The sequence below is a fragment of the Corythoichthys intestinalis genome, chromosome 15, assembly GCF_030265065.1.
Source record: "Corythoichthys intestinalis isolate RoL2023-P3 chromosome 15, ASM3026506v1, whole genome shotgun sequence".
Lineage (NCBI taxonomy): Eukaryota > Metazoa > Chordata > Actinopteri > Syngnathiformes > Syngnathidae > Corythoichthys > Corythoichthys intestinalis.
Genome location: NC_080409.1, coordinates 47,698,975 through 47,716,315, shown reverse-complemented (window position 1 = coordinate 47,716,315; position 17,341 = coordinate 47,698,975). Strand labels below are relative to the sequence as shown.

Here is a 17,341-nt window from a genome sequence, read left to right as displayed (position 1 = left end):
ACCCTTTTTGAAATCTTTTGTGTTGATTTCTCACACAAGAAAATCTGCCGTGCATTTGTCTGCGGTGCTGTCATGTCGTCGTATTTCGAGCATGTCGTCGGATGTAGAAACAAATGGCAAGTCAAATTTTACGTCGGATGTCGAAAAGATCGTGTGTCGAAGCGATCGTATGTCGAGGTACCACTGTATATATATATATATATATATATTTTTTTTTTTTTGCTAACGAGCAAAAAATAAATTGCCATCATATCATGCAATCTTTACTGTTTGTAAAGTGAGGCGGGGCACACTGTTGATTGCTACAGCTCTCTTGGCAGCTAGGTTTACTACATGAGCAAGATATCCTATTTGTGGTCCGAATCCATCTGTGTCACGTACTGAATTAACAATATTTGCAACATTATCTATAGTCACTGGTATGGATAGATTTAGCCTTCTTAACTTCCATTCAGTCATGACAGTTTAGAATTCATCGATGTAGTATATGGACTACATGTCCCATAATCACTCTGGGCTTACGTAGCCAATGGCATGGGACATAGTACATCTAGTTTGCCATTTCATGATGTCTAGTGTGTGTGCGCAATGGCGCATTAAAAGAGTTAGCAAGCGCCGCTGAAGTCACGTCTGCTCATTACTACACAACACCAGCATATGACCATCGACTTTCATGAACAGGACGAGTTTGAAGCACAGCGCTCTTAATTTCATTCAGCTGTTCGTTGTCAAAGCGAGGTTGATCGTAGCAGCCAAGTCGGTAACAATGTTTTAGTGGACTTCGTTGTAAATATCCGGCGTTGTGCCGAAAAATAGCCGCCCCGCGTGAAATGTCACTCAACACCGGCGCGCCATAGATGGTCCAGTCACTCCGGAGCACTGACGCGGCCGGTATGCATTGAATAGGATATAATGGGAACGATTGGCTCCGGCGCTAGTTTTTGCCGGACCTCGAACGAAGATGCATTTTGCGCAGTTGGTAACGAGAAATCCGAACTTTTAACAGCACGTCTGCCGCACGCGAGGCAATAAATCGCAGCGGAAAAATTACCGCCTTCATTTTTATCATTGTATATTGCGACAGGCTTATGCTGGAGTTCTACCAAAATGTCCCAAATGACTCAAAATACTACCGTGAGCTTTCAACTTTTGTTTCGATGCACATAAGAAGAACGTACTAAAAATGCTGTAAGAAAATACTTATATGTCAAATAAGGGTGGTTTAAATACACTATGTGACTAATGGGGTCAACAGATCAACACTCTGCTTAAATGCCACCACAAGAAAACACAATGCTAAGGGAAATACATGCAAAAAGTATTTTGAGGCAATGAAAATGTAATAAAAGACTCACTAAAGACACAAATAGTAAATAATCGCCACTTTTAACCATAAGCCGATTTTAAGGTGGGGAGGGGGGGCAGGACAAGAACAATTGTGGCTTATTAGACCCTACAAGTCTTTGAGTACCAGGTACCCTATAAGCTATTACATATTATTCACAGATTTTCATATGAATTTTCTCTGCCCCGCAGCGGTCACTTTGGTCTATGGGTGGATGAGAATCTGTACCTTGGCCGAAGCAGCCCCTGTTACACCTTCAATAACTGTTGCCTCTCAGAAACAGACGACTTCCGGATCATGGAACTGGAGGTGTGGACATTTTGCTGAGGCGTCCCACCTTTTGCTAGTTATCACCGGCTGTTATTTCACAGTACCAGTCAGGTCGGACAGTTGGATTTATTCACACTGTTGAACGGATTAGGATGAGTCAACTTTTGGAGCGCTGGCTGCCACGAGGGACAATTTAATGGATGACGCATTCCTGCGGGCATGCTCTCAGAGACTTTGCTCCATGTGTGAATCAGTTATTTATTATGCAAACGGCTCTGCATCTTCATGCCGGAAGCCACAGTTTGTAAATATATTATTATGTGTGTTCTAATGCTCCTGTCTTGACAGGATCTCATCATTACATGTCAAGAGGCTGGTAAAATAAAACAGATGGCATGTGTTAAGAATTAATCATAATTTTCTTTATTTTAGGCTGACTTCTGGTGCTGCTTTTCCATTGTGGGGGTGGATTTAAAGTGAATTTAGACTCATTGGCTGCAATATTAGAGCCATTTGTATGTTCTAATATTTTATCAAAAAAGGTGATTTTCCCCAAGTAAACTATGCATGCTTTTACATCTAGAAGCTAATCAACGGAACTGGACTCTTGGGTTTGTCATATTTTGCAAATTGCATGGCTATTTAACTGATTAGCTGCCATTGATGTAACATAACATTTTAGAATTGCCATGTCAGTTGGATGCAGTGCAGAACTGCAGTTCTACAACTACAATAATCACTAGGCCTACAAGCAGGACTGAACGGGCCCTCGCATTTTGGCGCAACTCAGACGTCACGCAGGTCAGGGTGGTGGCAGATCGTCTCCCTCTCATCTCATGAGAACCTAACGCGAAACCTGCCTCTTTTTTGGGATTAGAAATGCATTCACACACCTAGGGGTAAAAACAACCCTTTTGAAGAGGGTCCTGCAAAAAAAGAGGCGCTACTGAGCTGTGCAGCCACGCCTTTGTTCAAAACCAAAATGAATGGTCTAATTGGGCCAATTCGACCAAGTGTACCAAATTTCGTGGCTCTCTAAGCTGCCTAAATCCCTGAAAAAATCTACTTTTAATGGCTAACAAAGGGTTGTCACGGCAACAGACAGACATGTGGACATGGGCCTTAAAATGTAGTATTACAAAAAAGTCTTGTGAATACAATGACACACTTGAAAAGAACTGGACTTATATTTGTAAAATGAGTGACTTTCTGCTGCCATTAGTTGGCGCTGCAAAGTTGATTCAAATGACCCCTACAGGACTCTTCAGGGTAAGACGCTTACCAAGCATGGGCAGTTTGCACATATATTTTGTATGTCTGCCAAGTTTGGACTGTTCAAAATTTGTGGCGTGACAAAGTGGCGACAGTCTTTTTCACTTTCCTGTTTGGACCCCTCTGCTTCAACGAAACCTCAACATTTTTCATCAGGCACATGAACACATGTCTTCAGGCTCCCCTGAAGCAGGTTTGAGGTCAATTGATTTTTTTTCCCTTGGAGGAGTCTGTCCAGTACAAAAGGGTGTTCCCTGTTCCCAGCAGGGGGCGCCAGGCCTAATGGGTAACATTTCAACGTAGTCGCGTTCAGGCTGGGATATCTTTCATACAAGCCAGATATGAACATGCCTGCATCTTGGGTTAGGGAGTTATTAGTCATTTACTGAATTTGACGTGTTGCCCAAAAAAATGGTCGACTTTGGCACCCCGCCCAGGTCAGGCACGTGAAAGAAAACTCACCATTTTGATAACTGAAGATCTCTTATGTCTCATGAACAGTCTCACCAATGTTGAGGAGGATCCAACTAACTCCCGAGGTGCCAATATCTCAGATATACACCCTGTAATTCAATGTAAATTTCACATTCAATCCAAAATACCCGATTTCCCGTTTCCGGTTTTGGAATATGGGTCCAAGACTTTTTTTTTAATGCAGTTTTGCACAAGGTATCGACTCACCAAATTTCATTTCAACAGGATAGGCCTTTTAGAAAAATTCAAGGGGGCACCACTGAGCCATTTTCTTACGGTTTTTCACAAGGTCACAAAATTATCGAAATTTACGCCAAGTATGTATGCATGTGCAAATTTTCATTTTCATTTGCCATGAAAAAAATAATCCTTTACATTCCAATAAGGCTCTCGTACCAAATATGGTTAAATTAATGCTTCTGACGGAACAGAATTTTAAAATCTGTCATTGTTTCAGTTTGTCAGACACATTTGCAAGCTAACCTGTGTATGGGATGTAAACAAATCGCAGTGTTTGTAAAAACAAACATGAAGACAAAACAGTTTATTTGTATGGTACAAAAAGTTATAGGATTACGGTGTTTCCATTCAAATTCATTCTATCTTTCAATTTACAAGGCGCTTTCACACTAGCCCTGTTTGGTCCATTTCAAATGGACCAGTTTTTTTCCCGGATAGTCCGCTTTGTTTTGTAAATGTGAACACTCATCCGAACTCTAGCTCGGACCAAACAAAACGATCTCCGGTCCGCTCAGGAATTGTGGGTCTCGGTCCGCTCTAAGCGCACCTTGCTTCGCTTGGTAATGCAACAGGAGCAAGGTCCGCTTTTGCTACTTTATGTGCAGCGTTACATGCAGGGCAACAATGGCAAGAAGACAGACGATTCACCCCGGCCAAATGTTGTTTTGCTGCGCTAAGCAGATGCATTTGATACACAGAATCAGGTTCAAATGTGGCAGTTGTGTGTTGCATGCTGTTCCTGCATATATAACGGTTAGTAACATTGGTCAACCAAATAGGCTAATGTAGTCCATCGTTAGCAAATGCTAACGATGGACTACGTTGCAAACCCTCATGCTTTGAGCGTGAGACACACGCAATTGCCTGTTTTCTCACGCACACGCGCCACACATCCAATTTCTCACGGGGCAAAATTTTGGTCACCCCCAACAAAATCTCACTCCTAGGTTTTTCTAAAAGCTGGCAGCTCTGTGAATGTAGCGTGTGAGAGTGACAGTGGCCGAGACAGGCGGAGCCTCTCGGGGCGGCCCTGAGTCTCGCTCTCCTGGAAGTGGCGACAATTTGACAGTCGAAAAAGTCATGAAAGTGAGAGCGTTTGCACGCCTGTGTGATTTGAGGTACCACGCGGTTTCACGGTTAATTTTGCCCTATGCATTTTTTATATACCGTAATTTTCGGACTGCAGTGTCATAAGACTGCAAATAGACCATCATAATTATGGCGACACAAGCATGGGCATTAATGCTTACCATAACTAGCAATTAATGAAATAACTGGAACAGTAAAGAAATGATTAGATCAGAACATAAATTTTAGGGCTGTCAAAATTATCGCGGGCGGTAATTAATTTTTTGAATTAATCACGTTAAAATATTTGACGCAATTAACACATGCCCCGCTCAGATTTAAATGACAGTACAGTGAAATGCCCACTTGTTAATTGTGTTTTATGGAGTTTTGCCGCCCTCTGCTGGCGCTTGGGTGCGACTGATTTTATAGGCTTCAGCACCCATGAGCGTTGTGTAAGTAATTATTGACATTAACAATGGCAGGCTACTAGTTTATTTTTTGATTGAAATTTTTACAAATTTTATTAAAACGAAAACATTAAGAGGGTTTTTAATATAACATTTCTATAACTTGTACTAACATTTTTCTTTTAAGAACTACAAGTCCCTCTATCCATCCATCGCTTTAACAGAATGTTAATAATGTTAATGCCATCTTGTTATGATAAACAAATACAGTCCTTATGTATGGTATGCTGAATGTATATATCCATCTTATCTTTCCATTCCAACAATAATTTACAGAAAAATATGGCATATTTTATAGATGGTATTAATTGCGATTAATTACAATTAATTTTTAAGCTGTAATTAATTCGATTAAAAAATTTAATCGTTTGATAAATTTTGATTATTTACATCTGCAACGCTGCAATGCATGCTAGGAGGCATGTTGGACGACAACCGTGTTTACAGCAGGTGGCAGCAGAGGCGGACTGTCACCCCCAAGGGAGCAGTGATAGCCAAATTAAGCTTCTTGAAGCATGTTTTGCAGCCAATTGGTTCAAAGCTTCATGGTGGTTCATTTGGTGTTATGACAGTCTTATAATGCTGTTGTCAAGTAAAGTGTTACTGGTTAATATCTTTTGGTGTAAATATCCCATAATACAGTGAGGACAGCTGTGGCTTATAGTCTGGAGCGGCTTATCAATGAACAAATGCCTTTTCGTGTCAAATTTGGTGGGTGGTGGCTTATAGTCCGAAACTTACGGTACTCGTTCGCTCAACATCAAGTCGGGAGGGAGCGACCCTGCCGCTGGGGAGGTATTTTCTATTTGTCCAATCAATGAGTGCACCTTTCATCCATGTGATGCTACTCAGAAAGCTCGGTTGGCGCATTGTGAATGCTGAACCTTTTTAACATGTCATTTGCAAGTGTTGTAGCAAGGTATCTCTCCAACTGGACCCTGGTCCTCTTGGTCTAATGTGAAAGCGCCCTTAGTATCACTCTGATATTTGTTTTGAGATGAATCTGTATGAAGCAAACAGCTTTTCAGACTGATTTCTGGGGTCATTCTGAAGGCGCGAGGCAACTGGTATAAATTATAACAATCTTTGGTGTAGCGTAAACCCTCCCCCCCACAGCTAACATAACAAAATGCATGTTAAATACATAAAACTAATTAGGGAAAACTCACTTCTCCAGAAGGTATTAAATAAGTACAAGCTTAAATATTCTGAACATGTTTGAATTCTTGGATCTGCTGCATCAGTTGAGAGAGTGCAAGCTTGGTGTGTTTCCATCAGGCTTCATCAGCAACTACATCAAGTTCTGCCCGGCCTTACAAGGGCTTTCGGGCAGAACTATCACAAACTGCTGAAAAGCGCCTGGAGGCTACACTTCTAAAGGCTGTGAATGTGCATGGTGAGTCGATTTTCATCACAACGCTCAAAAATAATGCCAGAATGAGGAGGAACTCTCAGTTCTTCACCAGTTATAACTTATCACACCTCATTAGCCACAGGAATGAAGAAACGCACATGTGAATACACATGCTCTACTGTTCCAGGAACTGCTTAGCCTTCTCCAGTCCCTCCTTGAGGAAACTGATATAAGTGGAAGTAGAGGGGTCTTCAAACCCTCCAGAGAAGCTGAAAGTGGTTCCCTCCATCTGCTCGCCTTCGTCAGGCTTCATCGACGTCTGGTCCAAGAAGACGTTTGCATTCATGTGATGGACCTGTTAAAAGACAGCACTTGAGTTTTGGTGAATTAAGTGACAAATTTCTACTGGAGGAAAGAGTGGTTGTTTACAATGGTTCCGTTGGGCAGGGCAACCATCATTTCCACAGGGAAGGTATACTTGTCAAGGTGCAAGCTAGCCTTTTCACTTAGGTCGGGGCTCTGCTGATTAGCCTGAAGCAGAGAAACAAAATAGGAAAATTGTTGGTAGGAAAACTGGATCTCCTTTAATTGCCAGTGTACGGTTCCTGAAAGAGTTCTTACCTGTATGTTTTCCAGCTCTTTGACCAGAGACCAGCTGCTCACAAAGCTATGGTTGAGCAGAGCCAGAACGGGCGAACTTTCCAGGACGGTCTCCCGGAGAGTTCGCCCAGAACCTTAAGACCAGAAATAAGTGAGAGACATTCCGACATTTCATACATGCAAAACTGTTTGTGTAAATGCTTAAAGTTGTTGTTGTTAAGTGGAACTGCTGCAAATGAAGATGAATTCAGGAGTTTGGCTCTTAATGCTACAAAAAGAAAAATGGAGATGTTTACTGAGCTATGGTCTTCCTGAATGAGTCTTTAGACACTCACTTTGAAATGTACGCCTTCAGTTGTCCTATTATAAGCTACTGTGGGGCTATGAGCAATATAAATATGAAATTACACCATTTTAATTAGATGCTAGGTTTCTAGTCATGCCATTACATCATTGCCACAGACGAGCTTTTTTTGTCCATGTTCCTGCAGAAAAATATATTGTAAAGTGTTTGGACTAAGTAAATACTCATAACCTATCATTTCTTCATCACCCTCAATGCCAGGAAATGAGGTCATTTTGGGCTATTTCAGGTCATTACCTGTAGATTTTCAGTCACTTCCTGTTGATTTTGGGTTACAAAACAGGAAAAGACCCAGGAATTAATAGGCAGTGACTCAAACTCACAGGAAATGACCTGTGAATGCCCAAAAATGAATAAAAAGTGACCTGTAAAAGCCCCGAAAATCGGAAAGAGTGGCTGCGAATGCTCTAGTTTCGAATGAACGAACATTTATTCACCCTTCCCAGGCTTAATGGATTGGGCGTCAAGCGCCATTAATGGCAGCCATAGAGTTAAATGAGACACTATTATGGTGGTAGATTTTGGTAGCAACTTGTTGGTTCTTTATTGTTTTGTTTTGTTTTTTAAACAAATTGACTCCTTTTTAAAACGATATATCGACTCTTGGTGGGAGCAGAGTGATAACCTTTTGGGCTACAAAGTATCTCGATTAGTGCTGCAGCTATCGAATATTTTAGTAGTCGATTAATCGATAGACTAGTTAGTTCGAGTAATTGGATAAGGGTCCGCGAACCTCGTGAGGAAAAAGCGGCATGGAAAATGAATGAATGAATGAAAATGAAAATACCTCAGCTGAGCCTCAAACGGTATGAATTTTTTTGGGTCAAAAATGAGGATCTATATACAACAAAAGAACAATTGGCCAACTCACATAGAAAAAGTCAGCTATTTTAGATGCTATAAAATGCTAGTTTTTTAATTAATTTTTATACAATCCTCTTAACAAATGGTTCAGACACAATTTGCCACAAAAAACGGCTAAATATACCTATAAACTATATTATGAATGCATTAAAAAACATTAGCTCAAACAAAAACTTGGCTTTCGTTGGTCTTAACTTGGAGCAGTTGGCTTCAGCCATGTGAAAAGAGGCAGACCAGAGGGCAGTGTTTCCAGCCTAATCAATAAAACTAAATGCAAACACTTTCAAAATTAACCATTACAACGCCACTTTAATTAAACGAATACTCGAAGCAACAAAATTTAAGTCGAATATTTTTTTCTAATCGAATACTCGAGTTAATCGATTAATCGTTGCAACACTAATCTCAATATATCAGCTTTTCGATATATTGTCACATCACTAATAGTGATTGACTACAGCGCTTTCTAACATACAAATTTGTAACACTTTTGAACAATGACAAACATTTTTAGTGCTTAATATGATTGTATGTCATATGTTCAAGCTACAGGTAGTCCCCGGGTTACGAATTAATTCTGTTTTCCTACGCTGGCGAAGTAAACCGAATTTCCTTGTAAATCGGAATTAAGCCTTTAAGTACCCCCAAATAACTATCCAAAAAATCCAAATCATTGTATTTTGTGTAATGATGGCGGATACACTGCCCTCTGGTGACATCGTTGGGTCTTGCTGGACTGTCGCCTTGTATGACTGAGGAGCAGACGCCCGTCTGACATGGATAAAGGACAGCTGCGCTCTGGTTTGGCCCACATCAGGCTGTAAGTTGTTTCAGCTAAATATGTTTGGGGATGCATTTGTAATTAAGTTTACAGCTATAGTTTGTGGAGTTACGTGTGAGCGATTTGCAATGAGAATTGTAATTACATTAGCATTCGTAGCATTTTAGATAGCAGAGTTTGGTTAATCAAATTAAGCTAATTTAATCTACTATATTTAAATATTAATCAGTCTAGATGGACGTTTGAACACCAATTGTTTTGTGTCAAGTGCTTTATTGTTAAAATGTGTGTCGTTTTGAACATAACTGTACATGTGTGTTACAGCTTTACAAATTGTCAAAAGTGAAGGAAGTAAAAGGCTTCAAAAAGCACTATTGTTTGATGTCTAAAGCTGAACAACCTCATGTTTAGCAAGGACTAATCACTTCATATTAATAAAGTAAAAAATAAGGTACTGTGGTACGATAAGGTACTGTTTATGTGATTTAAAAAACAACGACTGGAGACAAAATAGCGGACGAGACTGGCGTCATAAAGTCAAAATCGCGTAAGTCGAGTACTTCGTAACCCGGGGACTACCTTTATTAGTCTTACCTCAGCAGGACTGGTCATCAAGCGCTCCCCAAAGTAAAATGGAATGCACCAACTTTTTCTCTGCTTCGGCTCTCTGGAAGGCCTCCGAAAAAGGTAGGTAGGAAACCTGCAGTACATCACAATTTTAAGTATCATGATTAACATAATGACGGTGTCGCATTTACCTTTTTGAAGGGATATAGAGTGACCTCCAGGAGACGGTCGGCTTCTTTCCGATCGATTTCGGAGCGCCAGTCAATCTCCTCAAAGACGAAACGGATCGGATCGGCGCTGCCTGATCGGCTGTCGATGATGTTGCCGTTCTCGTCCATTATGACGGAAGGAGTCGATGGCTCGGTGGATCGCAGCTCCAGCTGGGAAACAATGTCACGTTAAGAAACGTGCCTTGAACTCCAAGTAGAAAGACCTTACCTGTGGAAGGTACCCGATATCCACTTCCATGTTGCTGCTCTCGCTGGCGCCATACAGCCATTCCATGTCGACATTCAGAGACCTGTGATGATTGCAAAAAATACAGTAGAATTACTTCAACGTGCAGAGTTACACTATGAAAATCTTAAGAGGGCTTTACTTGTCACTGGGGACGTAGAGGTGAAAGTGTCGCACGTGAGAGGCGTCTTTCGACAGGACGATGTTGCCTGCAAATTGGCCCGGCGTGAACCAGAAGGGAAAATTTGGGACGTCGTTGAGCTGGAACTCGGCGTGAATCCTGTTTGTGGAGATGTAGGACAACGATATGATCTAAACAGTTCATCTACAGTGAGGAAAATAAGTATTTGAACACCCTTCGAAGTTCTCTCACTTAGAAATGATGGGCGGGTTTGAAATTTTCATGGTAGGTGCTTGTCCACTGAGAGAGACAATGTAAAGAAAAAAAAATATCCAGAAATCAAAGTGTATGATTTTTAAAACAATTTATTTGTATTACACTGCTGCAAATAATTATTTGAACACCTTTCTATTAGCTAGAATTGTGAGTCTAAAGACCTGTTAGTCGCCTTTAATAAGTCCAACGAATAAGTGGAGTGGAGTTTAGACTTTTTGAGCCCGACTTTTTTACCTGTTTGAGGCAGTGAGCTAAATATAAACACCTGTCCACCCCATACAATCAGAAAGACTCCAGTTACTAACATGGTCAAGACCAAAAAGCTCTCCAAAGACACCAGAGACAATTGTAGAACTCTACAAGGCTGGAGAGGGTTACGGGGCAATTGCCGAGCAGCTTGGTCATCTAAGATCCACTGTTGGAGCAATTATTAGAAAATGGAGGAAGCCAAGCATGTGTCAATCTCCCTCCGACTGATGCTCCATGCTAGATCTACCTCGTAGGGTCTCAATGACCCTAAGAATGGTGAGTAATCAGCCAAGAAGTACACAAGAGGAACTGGTCAATGACCTGAAAGTAGCTGGGATCACCATTTTCTTTCCTTTTTTTTTTATTTTTAAAACCTGTCCTGTTCAGCTGTTTGACACGGAGAATGGAAGTCTAACTGCCTGGATGGTCTGAACAGTTTTGATATCTCACGTTTAGAGTCTTACATACTCCCATTGTGATCATTCAACATACCTCGTTTATTATGACAAAGCAGCGAACAGGAAGGGGGTATGGGGGAACAGAAGAAACACGAGAAGAAAGAAAAGAAACACAAACTACAACAAGAAATACATTGAACGTCTACGCTAACTACTAATATGTTGCTGCTATCGTCAGCTAGATGTATTTCCGGTTGACACCATGTGGGGGGCCTGTTAACCAGGGAAAGAGGGGGATGGCGGAGTCTATAAGATAAGTGATTGAAAGGGGTAGAGGGTACATAAACCAGCTCTGTGATCTAGAACCCAGTAATCGTGTGAATCCCTTGTGAGTGTAAGCCAGTTGGCGACCGACCTTACGCCACCCAATCGCCAATCCCGGCACCGGGACCCCACACCCGAGCGCGCCCCATCACATCCAGCTGCATGCAAGCCCCACCAGGCGCGCGACAGCCACGCAAACGAGCGGAGACGCCACGCGGGCGCCAACCCAGGGCCACGGCCCCCACCCAGCCAGCCTGAGGAGGGAGGGCGGGAGCTGGGGGGGGGGGGGTCAGCACAGCCCATCTCTCCTCCAGCAGCCGAGCAAAGGAGCCATCGCCCCCCTCCCCCCACCCAGGATCCAGGGTGGTCCCCTGGGCCACCCATGCACCCATCAACCAGCCTTCAGGGATAGCAAGAGGGGACGTTTTTTTTTTAGATTTCACACATTTTTAAAACGATATCTCGATTCGAGGCAGGAGCATATCGATAACCTTTTGGGATACAAAGTATCACGATCTATCACCATTTTGATATTTTGTCACACCCCTATTCCAGACCCGAACCCAATAGAACATTTTTGGAGGTAGCTCAAACTCAGTGTTTCTCAGCCACAGTCTAGAAACCTGATTGATCTCGACAGGATTTGTGTGGAGCAGTGGTTCAAAATCCCTGTTGCAGCCTGTGCAAACATGGTGAAAAGTTACAGAAAACGTTTGACCTTTGGAAGTAAAAGCTATTGTACTAAATATTGACATTGATTTTGTCAGGTGTTTAAATACCTGTTAGCAGCACTATAATACATAAGTTGTTAAAAAATCATACACTGTGATTTCTGGATTTTGTTCTCACAGTGAACAAGCACCTACCATGAAAATTTCAAACCCGTCTATAATTTCTAAGGTGTTCAAATACCTATTTTCCCCACTCTATGTTCTTTGAAAAATATTAATGGTAGATGTCAAAGACAGCAAATAAGTTTTAAAAAATGACACTGTGGATGAAGACAATTTTCAAATCACATATTGCATCATACTGTGTTTCTCTTTACCTGAACACAATGTCATAATAGAAGTCGTTACTGGCACGTATGCACGCAATGGTGCCCTGAGGTGAGAAGCGAGACTTGATGAAGGGTCGGGGGTGAAACATGCTCAGCAGTGAGTGAATGAAGACCTGCAGCGAGAGCAAAAGTGCAAAATATAACATTTATTTTACCTGGAACTGGAAAAAAAATGTTTTTTTTTTTTTTTTTAAATATACCTCTTTGCCCTTTGGCGTGGGAGGATGGTAGCGGTTGTTGGGCAGGTACCCGGTGAAGATGTTAAGCTCGCTGGGTATCACCCACCAGGTGTCTCCTACCTCCTGTTTGTTCTTGGGAGGGAGGAAAACCTTGAACTGGCTGGCAAAGAAGGTAGAAGAAGGCACGGCCGGACTCCTCCATGAGCGCAACCCGCTCAGGCAACTGTGAGAGACCTGCAACATATAAAACCACGCAGTTGTTCACAAAGTGGTGAACTTTGCCTTGAACTTGTTCACCTGTGAAGTTTTCCATACAGGTCTGTTATGTTTTATCTATTTTATTTCATAGAGTTAAATATGGCTCTATTTTTTTTTTGCAATTGTTGCTCTTACCCCAAGAAAGCCATCTTTGCTTTTTGTCATGGAGTCCATAAGTAGAGGCTCCATTCTAGCCTCCAGTGTTATAGTTTCCCCATCTGGGTCTTCTATCACCACCTCTTCAATATCCCCCGGTGGTGTGATCCCTTTTGAAAAACAGGAAGAAGATGTCATTTATCATCAAAGATCATTAAGTTAAGTAAAAATGGCGCTACCTGTGAGTTTCTCCACAACCGGTTTAAACTCCTCTGGACTGAGATAGAGGTCATGATTCGTGTCTAACGAAGAGAAGAGAAAAAGCCCCTCGGCACCCAGAGTTCGAACACTGTCCTCCTAATGGGGGTAGCAGACACGTATTCATTAGCCATACTAGAGTGACTTCTTTGTCAATGCACTCTGCAACAAAGCTTTTGTTACTGCTGTGATGAAAAGTGGAAAGAATGGGAAATATCTGCTTTAAGGCCACAGATTCTTTGGCGCGAGTTCTATCCAGTCAGGCTACGTCTCAAACACATGTTGACCGCCAAATACACAATGGTTGGTAGAGGGGGAGCACAAGACCAACACTGAGTTGTACCAGCTGGGATGAATAAAAGGCACACCCCTTGTAAACACACAATGGGCTGAACTAACTGCTAATTTGGCGTCTATGCCACAGCTATCGATTACTTTAGTGGTCGATTAATCGATGAACTGGTTAGTTCGAATAATCGAGTAATCGGATAAGGAACATAAACAATGAAAATATCTGAGCTGAGCCTCAAATGGTTTAAAATACATGAAAAAGGATCTAAGTACAACAAAAGAACAATTGGCTAACTTACATACAGTGGTATGAAAAGTATCTGAACCATTTGGAATTTCTCACATTTCTGCATTAAATCACCATCAAATGTGATCTGATCATCGTCAAAATCACACAGATGTAAAACCATCGTCTGCTTTAACTAAAAGCACACAAACATTTATAGGTTTTCAAATTTTAATGAGGATAGCATGCGAACAATGGCAAAAGGGGGGAAAATAAGTAAGTGAACCCTCTGCCTAAGGGGACTTAAAGAGCAGTTAAAACCAATTTTTACCAAACATTATAAGTCAGGTGTGTGCCCAATCACTGATAAGTGGTTTAAAGCTGGCCTGCCCACTATAAAACACACACCTAGTAAGAAATGTCTTGATGAGAAGCATTGTCTCATGTGCATCATGGCTCGGTCAAAAGAGCTATCTGAAGACCTGCGATCAAGGATTGTTGATTTGTATGAAGTTATAATTTGAGGCTGTTTTGCTACCTCATGGCCTTGACAACTTGCAATCATTAATGGAAGAATGAATTTAAAAGTTTATCAGGATGTTTTGCAGAAAAAGAGGATAGATGCTGCAACAAGACACAGATTTAAATCAACTTCAGAATGGTTTCAGAAGAACAAAATACATGTTCGGGAGTGGACAAGTTAAGGTCCAGACTTGAACCTCATTGAGATGCTGTGGCATGACCTAAGTCAGCGATTCATGCAAAACATCCCAGGAATCTGACTGAACTAAAGGAGTTTTGTAAAGAAGAATGGGGCAAGATTAGTCCTGATTGATGTGCCAGACTGATCTGCAGCTACAGGAAGCGTATGGTTGAAGTTATTGCTGCAAAGGTGGGGCCACAAAATATTAAATGTGATGGTTCACTTACTTATTTTCAGCTTCTGTCATTGTTTGCATACTATCCTCATTAAAATATGAAAACCTATAAATGTTTGGGTGGTTTTAGTTAAAGCAGACACTGTTTTTTCCATCTGTGTGATTTTGACAAAGATCAGATCACATTTGATGGTGGTTTTATGCAGAAATGTGAGAAATTCCAAAAGGTTCAGATACTTTTTCATACCACTGTATGACTGTAGCAAAAGTCAGCTAGCTTAAATGCTATAAAATGCTAACATTTTTTTTTGACAATACTCTTAACAAATAGTTCAAACACATATTCCCACAAAAAAAAAAACAGCTAAATATACCTATAAACTAAATTACAAATGCATTAAAAAAAACATTAGCTCAACCAAATTGAGCTTATGTTGGTCTTAACAGGGAGCATCTGGATTCAGCCATGGTAAATGAGTTATGTCGTATTCACTGTTGCCACAGTGGGCAGTGTATCCACACAAATCAATAAAACTAAATGCAAACACTTTCAAAACAAACCATTACAACACCACTTTATTCAAACGAATGCTCGAAGCAGCAAAATTTAATTCGAATCTTTTTTCTAATCAATTACTCGAGTTAATCGTTGCAGCACTACACAGAACACCAAATTTATAGGAATCAATATCAAAAAATGGGTTGTTTAATAACTGTGAACTTTGAATCCCTCAAGTGAAAGTCTTAAACCACCTTCGGAAAATTGATGGATGCAGGTTAGCAAGTTCACACAGTTTAATGTTATGGTAACTCTGATGCAGGTCGGACTTTCAGTAGCAAAATTAGTGGCGTTTGCCTCACGTCCACAACATTGACACCTATTCACATTACTTACAGTGCCTGCTGCTGGGCGAAAAAAGAATCTGTCGGGGCAGCATGAATGTGCGTGTGTGTCTGTATGGTGGTGGTGGGGGTCAAGTCATCAGCCAATCAAATGTTCGTTTGAGGGGGAAAATGGACCAGCACATTCAGCAAGTGGAAAGGGAGAAATAGGAGACATGGGCGAAGACAACCTAAATTACCTTTATAATGGAACTCACTATATAATGCAAATAAGGTTGCCTAAAAGTTGGTGGGGACAATTTGAGAATCCTGAAAAGTTGGTAGTGTTGTGTCCCTACCATCCCTATGCAAACCTATGCCCTTGTTTTTAACATTGACACCTTTTTAAAACAATATCTCGATTCTTGGCATGAGCAAATCGATAACCTTCTGGGATGCAAAGTATCACGATATATATCACCTTAGCGATATTTTGTCACAACCCTAGTATACAGTATATTAATTCTAAATATTATGGGATCAAAATAAAATGATTAGAATTCCACAAATGCTCACGTGTCGCTTGAGGAGGTGGGCTTCTTGGTGGTACTTGACGCCCCAAGCCAAAAGGGGAACCGCAAAAACCAGGAGCAGGGTGCACGCCCGTGTTGAGATCCAGGAGCCGGAGCCCCGAGGCGGGTGTCCCTTCTGGCCGTCGCAGCGCTCACCCTGGCGGGTCTCATTTTTACGAACGTCCGCCGCCATACCCTCCTACCACAAAGGCATATTTCTCGGATAACATCCAAAAAATGTCGAACCGCCTTTGTTGAAAAAGCTTCGTTGAGACGCTGGAAAAGGACGTCCTTCCTGGGAGATGAAGTTCCCAGACGACCGCTAGCAAAATTGCAAATTAGCCATACATCCTTGGAGGATTTTTTTGGCTAAGTGGTCAAGTGAAACTAGCCACAACTCGGATGCTCCACTTATGTGTTTTCAAAATAAAAGACAATGAAGAAAGGACAACGCAATCCCTTCATAACATGCTATTGACTGCATTTTAAGCTTTTTATTTTGAAAGAACGTTTTCGGAAAAGTAATCACACTAGGTAAATATAATTCGTCCGTGACTGTTAAAAGGGGTAGGGTCTTTTCCTCCCAGGAAATTCTGCTAAACAATTTAAATTACATGTTTCTCTGCCAAAGAGGACTTAAGATCAGAATCTGCAGCTTCTGCTTCCAATAGTTGTTCTTCAGCAATGTTATGTAATGTGGCAACTTTAAGAAATGCTCGTTTTGATAACTTGGGACAAGGAAAAAACACTTGTTCACACAAAAAAGTACTGTATTCAACAAATTCATGTTGCATTTTTTTTCCATGTAAAATGCTAGCGATGGTTGAACATAGCTTTGATCACCACTTGAAAATAAACAAAACCAAGTACCGTACTTTTCGCACTATAAGGCGCATCTGACAATAGGCCGCTACACAGTACCCACCAAATTTGACACGAAAACTACCACAGATAACTGACCGACGTTGAATAAACGTTGATTTTCCATCAAAATCATCAGTATGGTTGACATTGAAATTTTCAACGTCAAGTGACGTTGAAACGTTTTTCTATGGTATGTCAGGCGATGGTTGAGGTAACATTGTTTTATAGTTGATGGACTAATGTTGACAAATCATTGATTTATGATTGACTGGGAAATATGATTGAAAACTCGTTGAATTATGGATGAGCAGTCGTTTTGGTCGAAAACATAACATTGATTCAGG

At 41.2% G+C, this 17,341-nt stretch overlaps 2 protein-coding genes across 4 annotated transcripts in view; one reads left to right on the top strand and one right to left on the bottom strand.

The window, feature by feature from the left end:
- Window positions 1-2,197, top strand: part of si:ch211-15d5.11 (nuclear receptor coactivator 7) — a 43,307-nt gene extending 41,110 nt beyond the window's left edge. The window contains exon 16 of one of the 3 annotated variants that reach the window (XM_057859505.1): window positions 1,537-2,197. In XM_057859505.1, coding sequence (XP_057715488.1) covers window positions 1,537-1,672 — 136 coding nt within the window. In that variant the 3' untranslated portion in view covers window positions 1,673-2,197. The remainder of the gene's footprint in view (window positions 1-1,536) is intronic. The other 2 variants (XM_057859503.1, XM_057859504.1) reach the window with 2 other exon arrangements.
- A 44-nt stretch (window positions 2,198-2,241) lies between these two features.
- selenon (selenoprotein N) lies at window positions 2,242-16,501 on the bottom strand. The gene is made up of 12 exons (XM_057859506.1): window positions 16,138-16,501; window positions 13,326-13,443; window positions 13,126-13,256; window positions 12,754-12,966; window positions 12,542-12,666; window positions 10,268-10,405; window positions 10,108-10,189; window positions 9,861-10,049; window positions 9,697-9,802; window positions 7,115-7,227; window positions 6,923-7,024; window positions 2,242-6,848 (listed from the first exon to the last, which is right to left on the bottom strand). The coding sequence occupies exons 1-12, from the start codon at window positions 16,324-16,326 to the stop codon at window positions 6,669-6,671; spliced, it is 1,686 nt and encodes a 561-aa protein (XP_057715489.1). The 5' UTR covers window positions 16,327-16,501; the 3' UTR covers window positions 2,242-6,668.
- Window positions 16,502-17,341: the final 840 nt, after the last annotated feature.